At 37.0% G+C, this 20,446-nt stretch overlaps 1 protein-coding gene across 1 annotated transcript; it reads right to left on the bottom strand.

Annotated features, from left to right (window-relative positions):
- Positions 1-4,667: 4,667 nt before the first annotated feature.
- Positions 4,668-5,436, bottom strand: LOC126870319 (uncharacterized). The gene has a single exon (XM_050627907.1). It carries the CDS (start codon positions 5,198-5,200, stop codon positions 4,730-4,732), a length of 471 nt encoding a protein of 156 aa, XP_050483864.1. The 5' UTR covers positions 5,201-5,436; the 3' UTR covers positions 4,668-4,729.
- Between the last annotated feature and the right edge of the window lie 15,010 nt (positions 5,437-20,446).

Below are 20,446 nucleotides of genomic sequence, written 5' to 3'. Positions count from 1 at the left end.
ATTACCCCGCAATGCCACGGACGTGAAATCATTCTTAGGTTTAGCAGGTTATTATCGCAAATTTATTCGAAATTTTTCCAAAATCGCGAAAAGCCTTACAGACTTAACAAAAAAGGACACATCATTCCATTGGACTGACAAACACCAGATTAGCTTTGATACTTTAAAAGACAAACTCTGTAATTTCCCAATATTAGCTTATCCAGACTTTAACAAAACCTTTACCTTAACTACCGACGCAAGTAACGAAGGACTAGGAGCAATACTGTCGCAAGACGGTCATCCTTGTTGTTACATTTCAAGAACACTGAATCCACCCGAACGAAACTATACCACGACAGAAAAGGAACTCTTAGCCATCGTATGGGCCGTGAAAAGATTAAGACAATATTTGTTAGGACGACGCTTCATTATTCGAACCGACCACCAAGCTCTTAAGTGGCTACACAATTGCAAAGACCCTTCTAGCAGACTGATTCGTTGGAGACTTAGACTCGAAGAATATGACTATGAAATCGAATATACAAAGGGTAAAGATAACACAGCTGCAGACGCTTTATCTAGAGTTCACGCAGTAACTCGCGACGAAGTAGTTAACCTCGACCTAGTAATTGATCACACTAATTCATTCAACGCATGGAAAGACAACAACGAGAATCCGAAACTCTTAGAAATTAAACCAAATGACCAAACATTTTACCAATTAACTCGAAACGACTTAGGAGAATACGACGAGACACTTTGGATCAGAAGACTTTACAAAATTCTTAAAGATACAACAAAAATCGGCATAGGAAATAACGACTTCACTGAATTAGAGAAAACACAGATTAAACTCATGCTAATATATTTTAACGACACGTACAAGAAAATTACTTATGCACCTAATCCCATCTTAAAACTAGACGAAAACGAAATAATACAAGCAATAAAGGAAAACCATAACGACACCGTAGGACATTTAGGGATACAGAAAACGTATCAACGGATCAAGGATAAATTCAAAATTTCCGGACTTTTAGAAAGAGTAGAAAACTTTGTGAAAACATGCGACACATGTCAAAAGGAGAAACTAACACGTATCAGACCCAAAGAATCCCCACAAATCTCAGACACGCCACTTAACCCTAACGACAAAATCGCTATGGACATCATAGGACCGATGACGAAAACCAAACGCGGAAACCAATACATACTTTCAATACACGATGAACTTACGAAATATCTGATACTAGTTCCCCTTAAAACGCAACGAACTGAATCCATAATTAACGCGCTTATTGAACACTATATTTACATATTTTCGGCACCAAAAACGATCCTAACAGATCAGGGACAAAATTTTGTTAGTGATTTAATGACGAAATTTGAAGAAGCTTTTAAAATCAAACACATCAAAACAACTTCATTTCACCCACAAAGTAACGGATCCCTCGAAAGAACGCATGCCTCAGTTAAAGATTTAATTCGTACTGCATTACACGACAATGACAAAGAATGGGATGAAGTACTTAATTTCATTTGTTTAGGGTACAACACCGCGAAACATGAAGGAACAGGATTCTCTCCCTTTGAATTGACCTTTGGGCGAAAAGCTAACTTACCTTCCGCAATATCCAAATTTCCCACACTTACCTATGATGATATGTACTCACTTTGGCAAAAACAGTTGAATAAATATTGGGAAACAGCTCACAAAACACTTATTCAGAATAAGCAACGATACAAGCGAGACCAAGAAAGAAAGATTGTTAAAACTCAGACTGTGTTTAGGAAAGGAGACTTTGTTTTAATTCACAACGACCATAAAAGAGATAAGTTGGACATTGAATGGTTAGGACCCTACAGAATTAACGATGTGAAAACTCCTTATTACATTATTTCTATCGACAATGCTAAGAAAAAGATACATGGTAACCGATTGAAAGCGTACTTTTTTCAGGATAATGCTGACCCTAGCACTAGTAACAATACCCTTAATTAGTTGCCTTAAATTCACGGGATAGGAATTACGCTTTGTAAACAAACCCAACCAATTCACGATCGAAAACTACAACATGATTACGCCTCTGAAATTATTAGCTTCTCGAACACTAACAAATATTGTAAAATTGCTATATTTAAGATTAACGAAATAACTTTTGTACCATAACATGCAGAAAATCAATTCATAGCGATTCCTGAAAAAAAAAGCATAAACATATCCTTTGATCTACATTTAAATAATTCCATTCTACTACGATCTTAGAGGACCAAGATCAATCTAACCAGGGGGGTATGTCACGACCGGCATACTTCAAATCCGACGGACTGACGATAGAGATAAAGATGTGGCGGCACTCGGCGACAATGTATATCGCTGAAGTGCCTAATGAACCATCAACATCCCAACGGTCCTTCCACCGAAGGTTCTAGAAGAAAGAGCACGTGGCAACGATCGCGGACGCCTAGCAAATGCATGGACGGTGGGGATGTTGAGGGATGACAAAAGAAAGTAATCGGATCCGATCGAAAGTAAAATCATAAGAGTCAGTCTTAGAAAGTCACGCCTAGAGTTCGGAAGTAAATTGTAAAGTGTATTGATGTTAGAAAAAAAATAAAGTTTTCTTTTTTTATTTTTTACCTCAAATTCCTTTTTTTATTTTGTTATTTTACGTGACACGAGAGTGTAATGCACTTACGTCACGCGAATTTCAGACGAAACAACTGGTGGTGTAACGAAAATTTAGCGTCGCAACCGAATGTGTTAAATATAAAATGGATGGCTGTTGACCGAAAGAAAAATGCTCGACGATACGGTGCCGCCGTTTGTTCTCTTACAAGATTGAACGTCCACGGTCGACCCATTTACCAGACCCTCCTCGTTACACGAAGAGACGAAATCACCAGTGCTATTTAATCGTGCGAATTATATCACGCGTATCTCGCGAATTATTACACGACAGTGATAACAAGGCAAATCTAATAAAATTTACTTCTCATTAAAATTATTAATTGGTTTATTTATTAATTCTTAAGAAGATACATATAAATAAGAAAAAATGGTAAAATTCGATTAGTATAATAAAAATAATATATGCCTATGATCATTCTAAAATGTAAAAAGTGAAATAGTCTTACGTTCATTGGTATATTTTAAGAACACATACATCTTTTAACGATAGTTGCAATGTAACATCATTTTTATATTACACGCAAGGTATGGCAAGTATTCCTGCTCTAAGGCACAATTTGAAATCAACAACATTCAGTTTAACAAATTATAACTTCTATTCGTTTTCCATCATGGAATAACGCGGTGGTGGCTTCCATATTGCACTGGACGTGCGTTGTAATCTACTTCTATCTATATTTTCAAACATTTCAGTTAAATCTGGTGTGCACATTCTTCTATCAAAGAATTTATAGACTGCTTTCTTCGGAATTTATCGTTGCATTGCAAGTTCATTTTCGCGTACGTACGCTAAAATTGATAACAATTCGAGTACTCCATGCATTATAATGTTTATTAACTCATTAAGTAAAACAACACTTACATTGCGCCTAATGTGGAATTGTACGCCTTGGTCTGGCTTCATCGTCCGATGTGTCGTCGTCAGGTTTACTGTGCAAAACAGAAGTGGACCTTGCTGTTTGGAGCTATATTTTGGATAAAATATCGAATGAATAATAGCTTGTGTTTTTATAACAGAAGAATACTTTGATACTGTTTGTAATGTTACCTGCGATGTCATCATCTGAGTCTCCTTCTTTTGTTTCGCTAATAAGATTTTTTTTGCTTTTTCGACAGATCTTCGTGCCAGTTTTTGAACAATGGCTTTTTCTGAAATTTTTTCTTTTTCAAAGGCCTCGATTCTCCTTCTTACGGGCACATTTTTCTTCATTTCATTTTGAATGTCCTGTTTCGTCATGTTTCTATTAGACATTTCCCTTTCACGGGATGGCTCATCTTCTGCGAATAATTCTTCGAACTCGGTGAGTCCAATCGCTTGATTCAGCTGCTGAACCTCCTCCTGCAGAGTTATTGGCGACCGTGATGTAAATTTAGGTTCATTATTTTTTCCTATACTACTAGCCAAGTTTTTATTAATTACTACTGTTTCGTTTGATTTTATTGGTGATAAAGGTTCTACAATTGCGGTAGCGTCCATTATCTTCTGCGTATAAGTAAAATTGATGTCCATCGTGGAATTCATAAGAGGAGTAAATTTCTCAAGTGCATCCTCGCACATTGAAGGATCTTCAATATCATTTCTTGCTGATGGAATTACTGTATCATCAATAATATTAGAATATTTACCCTTCGTGTTTTCACTCCGTGAAAAAGTTCTCTTTATATTACTATCTCTTGTTGTCATTGAAGACTTTAATCGTTCAATCCTTTCTGGCTGTATTGCATCTTCTTTTGAAATTGTTTCGCTTAAAACATTCTTTTTTGTTTTACTATGTTTTGTAGGACCTTTTGTGTTTTTTTCATCTGAACTACTTCTAGCACTGTCCTTTTTTTTAGGTCGGCCTCCACGTTTCCTCTAAAAATTTAGAATATATTTAACAACGTTATAGTAGTATTTATATACACAATGTACATACAATTGTATAAGCAATTAGATTTTGATTTAGATTTGAAGCATTAATTAACCGATATCAAACATTATTGGGTACTACATATAAGGGTTAGTATTGATTAGTAACATAAGATATGGGGTAAGATTAAAAGTATTAAATTTCATCATAATATGACACAAACATTTACATTACTGTCATCATCAAGAGTTAGCCTTCGTAATTTTGTAACAAGTGACATTGACTGCTGCTTTTTAATATTAATTGCAGCTTTTATTGCAGCCTTTCTTTTTGTTCGGTCAATTGTTGTTTCCAGCACATCCCCAGTTTTTACATCTTTATTTTCTGTTTTATCATGTACTGCTGAATCTGTTACTGTATTATCAGTATTGATAATATCATTTTCTGGGATAGTCTCTTTACGGCGATAACCTTTTTTCTTTAAAACTTTCGGCCTCTTTGTAGTTGAAGGGCCAGGGACTGATTGTGGTATTTCAGCAATTAAACCATGTAAATAATCCAGAGTGTCTTCAAGCTGGTTGTTAATATATTTTTTAACATCCAAGGAATAATTATGTATATTCGATATATCTTTGGTAATCATTTCTTTAATCTCCTTCTTTGATCCAGTATCCATATTTAAAATCTACGAATAAATGATATATATTTAATATATACATTAAACTATACTTTTTAATAATACATACCATAATTTAATATTATGGTTGAAATTATGACGTATATAGCAATTAATACATACACATGTGTTTAGTTCTATTAACTTAGAAGCACATGTAAATTAAAAAAATATATATATATATGAAACAATAATAAAATAATGAAGTAACATTGAGAATAGAATCTAGTTTAATTACACATATATATCCTTTTAATAATTCCGTTCTTATAAATTTTATTAAATTTACAGTGAAGCTTACAATTACACTAATGCCAACGAATATTAACGTATGCGTTTATTATTACACTAAATAAAAATGAAAGTAATGCAATGAAAAATACAATATACCTTAATGGAAATAAAATAAGTAAATAGCGAAGTATTTATTAATATTATTATATAGCATTATATTATATTATTATAATATTTATTAATATTTACTTACCTTTTACGTTTGCACAAAAACCATAAAATTTTAAATATAAAGAGAGATTTATAACAGAGATAAAGCAAGTCACAGAAATTCGTGTCTTTCAATGGCAAAATGCGTTAAAGGAAGGGAAACGATAATCTCCGTTTCGCGTCACAAGCGGGACTGTGCCAGTTTTGCTCCTAGAAAGTACATGTAGCGGTACATGAGCTAGAGGACAATTCAAATTATGTTGTTTTTTTGCCTCGGAGTATCAATATCGTTAGGATATACATAATGTAGCAATAAATAAACTCCGGACAAAACTATGCTGCCGCTACGTGCAACTGTCGAACGAAGACGAATTTGAATTTTCCGATTCTCCTCCGACCAGTTTATACTGTACCAGTTTAAACGGACGCAATCGTAAAGAGTTATCGATCATGTAGTGGATCGTGTGAGGATCAATAATTTAGAGAATACGAGAAATTGCTGCTGCAACGCCTCAAATATATTTAGAATAAATAAAATAAATACGAATAAATATAAATACCGTCGAGAGACACTCGTACAAATGTATTCGCGAAGCTAGGGTATGGTCGCTTGCGAAAAACTCGATAACTATAACTCGGATGACTCGGATAATAACTCGTAGATATTGATCGATATTTCGCAGGTACTCGGTATATACAAACTCGCGATCACGTCCGTTTATTTATACTGGGGCAGGGGGGGGGGAGTCGGAAAATTTGAATTCATCTTAGATCGACGATTGCCCATAACGGTGACTTTGTTTTGTCCGGAGTTTACCTATCGATATGTTTCGTGCGTCAAGGCGATGTCCGTGTTCCGAGGCACAACAACATGAGTCGCTCTCGATCCGCCACGTCCTATGACTCTACCGACTATCTACCCAGTATTGATCAGTTACTAACGAGTTATGAGCGAGCGGTTATACACTGTCTTAGCGAATCCGTTAATACGAGCGTCTTTGCGAACATTATCTGTTCTTATTTATTTAATCATTTTAAAATATACTTGACGGTTTCTACAACGGGCAATCTCGTCTAATAAATCTCACGATTAACCATTCTCTACACACAAGTCCCTTAATACATAACGAGTTTTCAGTTCAATTGGGATCATTGCGTTTAACGCCATCTATTCGCCCGGGCGCGCCATTTTTCTCTAGAATATAAATTGTACCGCATGCTTGAATATGTACCGCATGCTTGAAATAGCCAGCCATGTTGATATGGAAGAGGAGGCGAAAGTGGAGCATATTGTAGAAGGAATAGTAGATGAAGAAAACAATAAGTCTACTACATCCATTAAAGAATTGAAGAAGAGATTAATCATGTACGAGGAACAGAATTATCGCAGAGCAAAATTGATTGTGAAGCTAGCCAAAATTGAAAGGAGCAGGAAGCCCAGTCAATCTGGAGATATGAAGAAGACGAGATGTTACAATTGCGGCGACGAAGAATATGAGTGTGCAGAGTGCCCGAATAGGTCGAGAGGACCCAAGTGCTTTAAGTGTAGAGAGTACGGACACATCGTATCGAAATGCGACAACCTGAGCGAGTCCCATAAAGTTGTTTCTAGCACGTGGCAATCGTTGCAGACGAAGTGTGGTAAAGACGTTAAGATCGGAAATTTCGAATTGAGCGCGCTAATAGATACCGGTAGCGAACTAACTTTAATGAGAGCGAATCAGTATGTGAAAATTGGTATCGGGTCCGGAAGAAATTGTACACTCGAAGGATTTTCGACGAATATTGTGATAGATGATGAGTCGTACGTTGTAACGATACATGTAGTTTCAGATACCTTGATGCAACACTCGTTCATAATTGGCACATACTTCCTGAATACCGTCGAATTAAACATAAAGGACGGAAATGCTTCTATTCGTAAAGTAGAGGAAAAAGATTGTAATAGATACCCGGAGGTGTTTAAAGTAGATACAGAAATGCGGCAAGACAAAGTAATTGATCAGTCTTAATCCGACTTTGCAAATCCGATCGTAGTTGAAAAAAGGAACGGATCTCTTCATGTTCCTATCGAGGAGAATAGTAGAGAATGTACGGCAGTTGTAGTTACCATGAGTCCTTATCTCGAGGACACCGTCGTCATGAAACAAAAATTTGTTAGATGAACCGGTTTTTTTGCGTGAAGAGGGAAAAATGCTATTACGCGTACCCAGAGAGATCCGCGTCTCTGGGTTATGTAGGACTCGGCAGGTGACATCGCCATACGCCCTAAAAATCCCTCGATCCTTTATTTGATTAGACACGGACAACCCCGGCATAGCCGATCAGCATTCATCAGGGTTGTCATTAACCGCGTCTCCGAATATTTAACGTTGCATGCTGGTACCGCTCCTCCTGTTCGCTGACCCCATAGCCATTTCCATTTCTCTTCTGCAATTTATTATCGATTTGCAGAACGCTTTGAGCTTTGTCCATTATTCGTCCTTGGTAACCACGGTGTCCGCCAAGTTAACCACACTTATCCTGAGACCCAGGAAATTCTCGAGTTCGATCGTTATGTTCATTAGGTCCATTTAGGACACACGAACAGGACGTGTTCTGCATCGTCGTTCGGGTCACCACAATCCCTACACTTAGTGTCGACCCCCTTACCGATCCTCTTCCTGTAGCTGTTGAAGATACCATGCCCCATTAACATTTGCATCGTAAAGTAATCGATATCTCTCCTTTTCTTGGCGAATATAGACGCATTACCTATCAACTTCCTAGTATAGTTGTTCTCTTTGTAATTGCCCTATTCCGCTTGTCACTCCATTAGGGCTTTCTTCCTTATGTCATCCAGTTCTTCTTTTAACATGATGTATCTATCGATCACTTCACCTTCAACAGCTAAGCTCTTATAAATCTTCATTCTCTCGTATGATTCTTTCAACATCCTAGCTTTAATGTTTATCGGTAAGTTGCCGGTCAATACACCGCATGAAATACAGTGCGGTAGGCTGTAAATGTAATGCACAGGGCAGTACGTTGGGTCCTTTTTATAATCTTCCTGTTCTTCTCATAGTTCATTGCATCAGCCCACACAGGCGCACCATATGTCACGATGGGTTCCCAAACATTGTAATAGAGCCTGCGCGCCAAGCCAGGCGGACCATTGATATTCGGCAGAATTCTTAGGAAACTAAAGTCCTTCAAACAGACAAACAGTCTTTGTCCCAACTACGGGAAGATAGGGGAAACCTATTGTTACGCCATGCGGCTTACCATAGGTCATATTCTTAACTGTCGATCGCGCCACTATAATGTTGCAGACGGATCGTCGCGTCTGCCCGGCAAACAAACATTGTAGTGGCAAGCGCGTGGTTCATTAAGCAGGGCGACTTCCAGAAACGTCGACTCGTGGCCGTTATTTTACCTCGCGTAAAAGAATGTGGCGTGATCCGAACGTAGTGGGGGTCGCCTTCCAGAAAAAACGAAAAAAAAATCGAAAGGCGATCAGAACTTTTCGAGAAGTCAAACCGTCAACACATCTGATACGTCGCGCATTACTTATCAATCAAAACGCAGTTACATTTTTTTTGTTCCTTTTATATCTTTCTAGTTAATAAGTTGTTGAAATAAACATTAATTTATTTGTGTTAATTCTGTGGAATTTCATTGAACTACCCTTATTATCATAATCGAAATAAGGGGATCGATCAGTTCGTGGCGTCGATTATTTAATCGTAACGGGAACTTACAACTCTCGTTGATGTGCTATCTCGCGATCGCGTCTCTCCGCGAACGGTCGAAACGCCTATTTTTTAACGAACGACGTCTCCCACTAGAGACTTTCTCTCGAGAGCGGCTAGCATCCTTTTCTAACCACCGATATACAAATTGACCAATTAGCAGCAATGCCAATTTCCCTTACTTTCTGAACGAAGGTTGTCCTCGACGAATCCGATTTTTCCTCTGCAATATTTTTAAAGCTACACATTTCGAATTTTCCAATTATGCCGAAACAATTGCGTGAACCACTCTATATATTCCATACAATAAACTATTTTTTGCGTTTTAAAGTAGTTGAATATTTTATTAAAATACTCTGAGCAATTCTCAGGTTTCTGTGAAAACAAGATAACCCAAATGTAGTTGTGTTTCCTTCAGAATTATGCAGATTTTATTTGAAATATGTGAGGTGTAAGTGACCCCGACGTGATCGAGCTAATGAGATTTCAATGATCGTGATTCCGGGCGCGCTAACGATATGTCAAACAAGAATAAAACAGTTACGACCAGTGAAGTAGTCCGCGTGCCTTTGACGATGCCCTAGAAGATAGTGCTATGGTTCTCCTTACTAGAGAGATAGCTCGCGGCGGCGAGCATCGCGGGCGATGAAGAAAAATCTACCGCCCTCCTAGGGTGTCTAGAACCTGAGTACTTAGAGCGAATCGAGGACATAGCGTTGAATACCCCGGCCACCACAATATGATAAACTCAAGGACGAAACACTTCTCTCTCCTTTTCCTTTATTTGTCGGCTCTACATCCATCCCCCTTGCTTACTCAAGTTGTTGTTTGTCTATATAAGATTCAGCAGCTATGGAACCACATATGGGCAAGATGGTTTGACAGAAAGGAAGCGGAGGATTTTCGCGACGGAGGATGTAATTGAAGGATGAGCGTTGTAATGAATTGGTTTTGGTTTGTAAATATATTTGTTATGTTCTTGCAGCACTTCTTCTTTGCATTCTCAAGTCCCTTGGACGGCCTTTAGGAGAGAACAAAGACACAAATGATAATTGTAGCTGCTGGCTGTAGATGTCGCTGCTAGGGTACTGCTGTATTTTCTTTTCATTTAAGAATCGTGGAAGAAAAATCGGACTACGGTCGCTGGGATTTAAGAACCCAGATCCCGAACGTTCGTAACTCGAGGCGCTAACCACTGCGCTGCCGTTGTCTGGTATTAGTTAGTGTCGAGTTGTCGTATTTGTGCTGTCGAGTGCCGCCACATATGTATGCATTTATGAATTGAGTGGTTTACAAGTAATTACAATCGATATACATTACAAGTAATTACAATTTATTACAAATGACTCGCTGTGCATATTACTATAACAGTCAGTACTAATTCTATGGATCAGCAGCATTCTAACTTTCCAATAAACAACCGAAAATCACGTCGTTGAATAATAAATGCATTCACTGTCGAACGAAATTATTATTACGAATATAAGAGAAACGATTTAAAAACCATGTATTTTTTCATTTAAATTATTTGCATTTGCAAAGGGAGATACAAAATTTTAACAACGTTGCAAATTATAAAGACACAAATTACAGTTTCGTGTTTAAGTTATTGTTCAGAGTTTGTTGGAATACAACGATATTAATCGCATACAGATGAGGTGATTGATCGAACGGATTCTTTCCTTCGTTGTTCAGCGATATCCTCATTAGCGTGCGTTCGTGAGATGTACCACGGCGGCTAGCACGTGCATGCTCTTTCGAGAATTCGGCGGAAGAAGCGTAGGAATATGGATGGAACATTCCCGATGGGCACGTCGAGAAGCTACTAGAAGGTTCTGTGGCAAATGTGACGCCACACAGACACCCACACAGGTCACACTCATTACTGCATAGAGAGTGGAGTTCAAAACCTTTTCAAGGGCCATGGGTCACTAAGCCAGTCAGTCTGTGAATAACTAGCCAACTGACTACATTCCAGAACACACACACTTATAATTCCTGTAATAATTGTTTAATAAATATCACATTATATTGTTTCAACACAAACATTGTGTCTTCCACAGATTATTAATCTCAATTCCAAGATTAAATTCTAACAGAGCTTCCTAATAATTATGGTACAATTGGTAAAATGATGATTTTACATGAAAAAAGTAAAAAATATATCAGATAATTGAAATAACGCGATATAAATATAATTGAAATAACATCAGTAAGAACGGATGTTTTAAGCTTTCGATTTTGAGAAAACAGGGTATGAATATGTTTAGTTAAAAAGCAATCCGTGTTTATTCGAGCATTCGCGGAGAGACGCGATCGCGAGAAAGCACGTCAACGGGAGTAGTAAATTCCCGTTGCAATTAGATAACCGACGCCACGAACTGATCGATCCCCTGATTTCTGTTACGATAATAGGGGTGGTTCAATGAATTTAACACTGTATTAACAGGTTAATATTGCTTGTCGATTTAAAAATAATGAATGTAATAATAAAAGCGTCACAAATTATTTAGCGATAAATACAGTTGATATGTTATAGGAATTCGACCCGACTTTGCGATATCTCTCAATGAATTCGTTAGACTAAGCAATTTATAACGTTTGACTCTTCAGAAGGGACCGATTACTCTTCGATCCTTTTCGTTGTCTTCTCTGGAAGACGACCCCCACTACGCTCGGATCACGCCACCGTTCGCGCCTATGATCACGTATACCAGCTTCTTTATGCGGATAAAATAACGCACCGAAGGCGAATAGATGTTTCTGGAACTCGCTGCTTGACGACAACTATGCGTTTATCGCTACTTTGTGTATATCTCGACGGTCATGTAAGACGACCTGTTTGCGACGGTTAGGAACACGGCCTATAGTAAGCCTTGGGGCGTAATAAACGGTGAGAATAGAATAATCTACAGGATTATCAACGGTGAAGTATATAAATATACTAACGTCTCAGAAAACATAATTGAAGTGAGTTGCTTAGATATGAAATTATTGTTAATAACTAAAAGAATAATAGTACAAGTTAGATTAGCAGAGAGACAAACGTGATTGTGAAGTGAGTCTAGGAAACAGGATAAAATATAAAAGAAATAAAAATGGAATATGCAATACGTCCTATCCAAGAAGATTGGACACCAACTAATGCATAATAAAAGAATGTCCGCAATATTTGGAATTAAGAACAAAATTCTTAAAATAAACAACCACCGTCTTTATGAACAGAGAAAATTGATTATTGAGACTAAAGAATTTTATTAAGAAACAACATGACGCTCAGAGCATAATAACTGAAGTTATAATAACCTGAGCACAACTCAAAAACTTAGCTATGACCCTTTTGTAATAACTAACAAACAAACATTTCAAACTTAATTAATTATAAACAAGCTACAGATAATTTGAAGTTGGATATGAATAAGCTTAATAACAAAATTAAATAAATAGAATTTTTCTTATTTAAATGCGACAGTTCGTAGTACAAAACAAATTTTGTTCAGGAATAAGGTTTTCTGAAAATTTCCGGCGAAAATTTTTGCAAAAATTTCCTAAAGGAATTATAACCTATGAGATAAATGAAATAAAAATACAAAAACCAACTGATATTAAAAGAAGAATGATTATTTTACAAGATAATATGAAACTGTGTAAGGGATTACATATGTAACATATTGTCCCGATGTACACATATCTGCGAAGCGACTTACTACCCTGTATATTCCAGAAACTTCTTAGTTTGCCCCAGCCTTAGCAATTTGAAACTATTTTATTAAAATTAAGAATTTTCCACATTAGATCGAACGCACTTCTAATAGGTACCAAACATATATATATATAGCAAGATTTTACATATCTCTAAATTATTCACAGAAAATTAATACGGCACATAAATTAGACTTCGGATTGTAAATATTAAGAATAAATAACCGATACAGTCTCACAAAAATAGAAGGATAAAGATAGAGATAAGGGATCAAAAACAACAGTTATTTTTCAAATTTGTATGAAAAGCCCTTAAGAAAATAAGTTCCTCCTTAAATTGAAAACAGTTATATGTATAGAAATCAAACTTGCGATAAAAGTAAAAAAGATAGAAAATAAGAAAATTGTATTTGTTTTTATGACTCACTTTTACATGTAGTATAATTTCCACCGCTATTTTAGCATAGAACGCTATTTTCAAACACGAATTGTTCCAACTCGATAGTCCCTTGCTTTACTGTAAACGGAAAATTCTTTCGTGTTCTCAACCAAATTTATCAAATTCCAGCAATGACACATGCTATGTGATTGTCAGTAGAACATGGAGAAATGTTTCCAGTAAAGTTTCGAGCGACTTATCGCCGATTTTCAGGAGACACTGCGACGATATCGCGTGTACAGTGCTTCTATCGGTGTTGATGCGCTTTAATACATAGTGCAAGAGAACACTAATAAGATTTCCCAGTGGGCCTGTAAATCCTTATAGATCACTCAAAAATATATCATATTGTTTGTTTCAACTACTAGCAATTTAAAACGTCGTCTACATATATTTAGAAAGTTAGCAAAGACATATATTTGTTCCTGAGCATGATTTCTATCAGTTGAGCGTTGTAGCAAAATGTCCGATACAATTTAATGTTGAATTTGTCTTTTTTTTAGGCTAGCTTGATTGGATTACAGGTAGATTTAAACGATCCGTGTGTTGCATCTCCAAGGCATCTTCGACTCATCGATACGCAGTGATACCCGGCGAACTTCTAGTGGACAAGCGACGTTGCTTGCAGGCAGTTTATATACATGTTTTGGCATGTGTTGTCGGCAGGCAATGTCTACAGACGCCTGTAGTCTGCCCGTACGCGCCTTAAGTTTCACTGACAGACATTGTCCGCCGATTACTACGACATCTGTCTGTGGACAATAGGCCGTCAGTGTGGAGTTATCTTTACCCGAATAATTTAAGAAATATAAAATAAACTTCAACGAAAAGTTGCTAGCTTCGATATCTTACTAATACAATGTTATCGAAATTGAATAAACCTCGTTACTGTATTTAAAAGGAAATTGCATTTATATTTCAAGTTTATAGAGACAACAACAACAACCAAACAAAGAATCGCAACGAAGAAATAAACGGATACAACAAACAGAACACTGGATCGAAGATAGAACAATAAACAAGATAGAACCAAGAAAACAACAGTAACGAAGAACCGGGGCGCAGAAAAAAGCACGAAGCGTGCGAGCTGGAGAGGAAACCTGTGACCGTCGGTGCAAGCGGTAAGCATACAAAATGGTTGCCGAGCAGGAATAATCGGCTGGAGAGCCAACCTGCTGGGACCGAGCTATATGGTGGCAGGTATCGCGTGGCGCCAGCTAAGCGAGCTGCCGCCCGAAAGGGTAGGTTTAACTTGTCCAATGATCCGCAAGGAGAGGGCAAGTCGCGCGCCGACCATCTATGCGCGCCATTCCCAAGTCGAACGCGAACATCTAAATGCGAAGCCAGTATGCGTTTTTACTGCAGGTATGGCGCGGTCGACCAAAAGGTCGGGCCCTCAAACGCACACATTACTTGTACAATTCGAGTGCTGCAGATACGGAAAAGCAATTTATAATTTATCGTAATTTATCGTAATGCGAATTTTGGCGCGTCGTCATAAATAGATTTTTATTTAAAAGGAAATTGTTAAATATCCTTTTGTATCAATTCACATAACGTTAATAAATCAATATTAGACATATTACTCATAAATTGTACATATCTTTGTGCATATACGCATAGTTTTCGTGCATATATCAATATTTGTATATTTTATGTGTATAACTTTCATATGCTTTTCGCAAATTTTACATTCATAAACATCTGCAATCTACACGTTACGTTTTTCGTTGTATTTACAAGTACGGACATTAGATATTCTATTACATTCTTTTATTATAATCTTTTGATATATTTATAGTTGTTTAATTATTAGGTCATCCCATAAGTTCGTGCCGTTTTTCGAGAGGTTATATATGTTAAGATCGTTTACATACCCTTCAGTTTCATGAAAAAATGTAATCCCCCTCTCGTTGTACAACTTCTTCCCATTTTTCTGGTAGGTTCCGTCTCGATAAAAGTTCTCTTGTTTTTCTTTAAAATAATTTTCTATGCTATTTTTGAGAGTGTCAATATTTTCAAATTTTTTAGCTACTAAAAAGTGTTGTAATGCTCTGAACAGGTGGTAATCAGATGAGGCAATGTCTGGGGAATATGGGGGATGTGGTAAAATTTTTCAATTAAATTCAGACAATTTTTTTGTAACGCTTTTCGCGACATGCGGTTTAGCATTGTCGTGATGGAAGATAACGTTGTTCCTATTCACTAAACCTGGCCGTTTTTCAGCTAGTGCTTCTCTTAATTTTTCCAACTGAGCGCAATATTTGTCTGAATTAATGGTATCACCACTAGATAAAAGTTCAAAATAGAGTATTCCTTTATAATCCCACCATACACACAAAAGAACTTTACGTGGATGTAACCCTGGTTTTGCACAGCGTTCAGGTGGCTGATTTCGTTGGGATCAGCTACGTTTCCGTTCAGGGTTTTCGAAAAGTATCCACTTTTCATCACCAGTTACCAGGGGCGTTTAAGGAATGGTTCACGTTTATTACGTGCAATTAATGACATGCACGCTGTCGTTCGTTCAAGACGGTTCCGTTCCGTAAGTTTATGGGGCACCCAAACGTTCAACTTTGACACCATCCCCATTTTTTTTAAACACCTATGAATCGTTGTCTTAGGTATTTTCAAGACATTTGACATCTCTTGAACTGTCAAACTTGGTGATTTTTCAACAAGATCCCGAATTTTATCTCCGTCTGTCTGAGGAGGACGCCCGGAGCGTACCTCCTCTTCTAAACAGAAATTCCCAGCTCTAAAACGTTGGAACCACTTCCTACAGGTGCGAGATGAAAGCGTATTTTCTCTGTAAACAGCACATATGTTTTTCCTGGCAATTGTTACCGAACTTTCTTTCCGAAATTCATATAACATGAGATGTCGAAAATGGATACGCATTTCACTCGTGATTTTTTACTGTTAGAAGTCACTGTGTTCACTATATTACGATCTTATGCCCACGAAGATCTACTCTAGCCTGTTCTCGATCAGCTAAGCTCAAGTGCATTGGTCCCGTATCGCCGTATGTTTAGAAATCGACACATGAAATATATACACAAAAGTGTATAAATATATACACAAAAACTTATGGGATCACCTAATATGTAAACGATTTTGAACTATTTAATTTAATAAAGACCTTAGATCGACGGATTTTAATTGCTGTCACATAATCGTTAATTCATTACTTTTCCTTCAACTGTCACGAATTTTCACAAAGTGTGTATTTCGGATCGTTAATCTCATACGGATGTAAACTTCATTTTCTTAATAATCTTGGTCAATCATGTATCACATTTTCTATAAAATCTATAAGATCAGCAAGTGCTCTAATACTTGTGAACAATCATATATCTTAATTCGTGCCTTTTGTATTAATACAGAAGCTTCATGCGAGAAAGAATTTTCGATATAAATGTTCTCAATGTTGTAAATCGAGTTCTGCCAGAGCAACCGAGCCAAACGGACGTGTAAAACAATGCTTCAGAAAAAGTGCGGCAAGTGGGGAAGAGAAAGTTACGAACGGCAACGCCCATAGCTAAATGGTGGAAACTCGTGTCTTCTACTAAGAAGACTACAAGCAAAACTAAAATGAAAAAGCACATCCCACCGATAAAAATAATTAACAAAGACGAACAATACTACATAAATAAAACAACAAACATATCAAAACCAAGCCAACCAATAAACGAAGAACAGGAATGCTCAGCTACAAACGAAGTTGATATGGAAACAATACCAAACAATGAAGAGAATATTACCAATAACGAATTAACCCAACAGGATGAAAGCTGGAAGGTGGCAAGTTATAACAAGAAACGAAAAATAACAGGAAATTCAGATACAGAAAAGCAGCGATGGCTGCAAGAATTACCATTAAGAAACTCCTTCAGCTCACTTACGGAAGAAATAGACGACCCAACAACCAAAAACACAACTAAATCAACGCAAACTACAAAACCACCACCAATATTTGTCGACGCCCAGATAATAGACCCGCTTATTGATCGACTAAACGATATAGTTGGGAAGGAAAACTACACAATAAAACAAACAAAATTAGAACAAGTAAAAATTCAAATAAACACCCCAGAAAATTATAGGAAAGTGATAAAAGAATTAAAAGAAAAAACGCTGTGTACCACACATACCAGCTGAAAACGGAAAGGAGCTACGAAATAGTTATAAGAGGACTACATTCAAAAACTAACACAAAAAATTAAGTGACGAATTAGCAAAAATTGGTCACCAAACAAGAGCAATAAACAATATGACAAGATACGATACGAAGCATTTAACAACACACTGTCCATACGTAGGGAAAATAAATGAAGTAAAATGTTACAACTGTAATGGAAACCACCCAGCCAGCTATAAAGGATGCGAAATCAGAAAACAATCACAACGTAAACAGTTTCCACCACTTGGCAATAGATCAATCAATAACTACCAACCACAACAAAGTATAACGGATAATTAAGCAACATTGAAAGCACAAAATGAACCAAAAGCTATAAACGGAAACACCGATCCCCAAGGAAACCGCAGCTACGCGCAAGTAACCCAAAACATTAGACAAACAACGCCCACAAACAAACAGAATCAAAGCAACAACACCGAAGACGATACAGAAATCAAAGAAATGCTCAGACAATCCATTAAAGGTACAGAGATATTAAGAAAAATGGTAAGTGAGAAAAACACAATACTAAGGCAACAAGTACAACAAACAACAGTCATGTTACAACTACTCACAAACTTGCTAAGTAAAAAATAAAAATGGACATGCTTAAAATAGCAGCCTGGAACTCTAACGGACTACAACAAAGGGCCCTAGAAACTAAAACATTCCTGTATAATAATAATATCGACATACTACTCGTATCGGAAACACACTTCACTATAAAAAGTTACATAAAAATACCGTACTACACAATATATGATACCAAGCATCCCTCAGGAAAATCACACGGAGGGACCGCAGTAATAATAAGAAACGACATTAAACACCACTAACACAGCCAAGCTAGTAAGGAATATATACAAGCAACCACCGTTACTGTACAAACTAGCAGCAACCATTTACAGTTGTCAGCAGTATATGTACCACCGCGACACAAAATGACATCACAAACGTGGGAAGAGTACTTTCAACACTTAGGTGACAAGTATATCGCAACGGGAGACTACAATGCAAACCACACGCTATGGGGATCAAGAATTACCACACCTCGAGGTAGAACCCTGGAAAAATACATTAACAACAATCTCAATATATTATCCACAGGAAGACATACTGGCCGACAGACCTGAGCAAAATACCTGGCCTACTCGATTTTGCAGTTACAAAGGGACTAAACGCAAATAAACTAAAAATAACACCCAGCCTCATTGCATACAGCCCAATTGCTTACAGAAACAAATTAATACTTTATAGCAATCCAGGGACACTATGCAACAGAACAACCAAATGGCAAATTTTTAAAGAAATAATCGAGAGCAAAACCAGTTGCAGCATCCCATTGGAAACACCCGAACACGTCGAACAGGCAGTAACACCATTGACAGAAACCATCCAAGAAGCATCATGGACAACCACTATACCTGAACCAACCAACAGACAAACAAAAATAATTCCATCAGACATACTTGAAAAAATTAGAGAAAAAAGAAAAGCGAAAGCAAAATGGCAAAAACATAGAACACGAGAAAACAAAAAACACCTAAACAAACTTGCAAAGGAAATAAAAAACAAAATAAAAGTGCACAACAATAACGAATTCACAAAATTCATAGAGTCACTCTCTGCTCACGAGAACTCCAACTACTCCCTATGGAAAGCTACGAAAAAAAAGAAACCAATAAAACTAGTCCCAGCAATCAGGACGGCAGACAACACATGGGCAAGAAGCAACGAAGAGCAAGCTGAAGAATTTTCCAACCACCTTTGAAACACATTTATACCACATAATATCAACAACAGCAACCCCAAATGTCATACGGACGAGGATGCGTTTACCACTAGTACCTCAACTGACAACCACTATACCATACCTAAAACAACAGCACAAGAAATAAGAAACATAATCGAGAAAACAAAAAACAATAAAGCACCACGAATCGACCTAATCAATGGTAAAATCTTGAAAAACCTTCCGCCAAAAGCGATAACACTAATGACAATAATATTCAATGCAATACTCAGAATCCAATACTTTCCTAAACTGTGGAAACTAGCACAGGACATAATGTTACCTAAACCAGGCAAAGAACCACACCAAACTGCATCTTACAGACCAATATCACTACTTCCTGTGTTTTCCAAAATACTAGAGGAAATAATATGCAACCGCATAAAACCAATAATATAGAAGGAAAAATTAATACCAGATCACCAATTTCGATTCAGAAACATACACTCCACTATAGAGCAAATGCACAGGCTCATTAAAGAAATAATACTAGCATTAGAAAACAAACAATACTGTACAGCTCTCTCTATGGACATAGATAAAGCATTTGACAAAATAAACCACGAAAGCCTACTACAAACAATCAGGAAACAATTTCCGGAGCAAATATACCAATTAATAAAATCTTACTTAAGCAGCAGAACCTTCGTAATAAAAATCAAGGACACATACTCTGAAGTTAAAGACATCAAGGCAGGGGTTCCGCGAGGAAGCGTCTTAGGATCAATACTATACACAAAACATACCAACAACTACCAATAGCAAAATACTGACACTCACGGACGACACAGCTGTACTAGTCAGGCACACTAACCCAGAAACAGCAGTCAAATTACTACAAGATCATATCACAAAAATAGAAAAATGGCTGCAAGATAAACAAATAAAAGCAAACCCCGATAAATGCAACCATATTACACTCACACTGCGAAAACAGACACCATCAAACATCCTA

This window comes from Bombus huntii, chromosome 10 (assembly GCF_024542735.1).
Source record: "Bombus huntii isolate Logan2020A chromosome 10, iyBomHunt1.1, whole genome shotgun sequence".
NCBI classification, from domain to species: Eukaryota; Metazoa; Arthropoda; class Insecta; order Hymenoptera; family Apidae; genus Bombus; species Bombus huntii.
The sequence above is the reverse complement of the archived record's forward strand: the minus strand, read 5'-3'. Positions and strand labels throughout refer to the sequence as shown.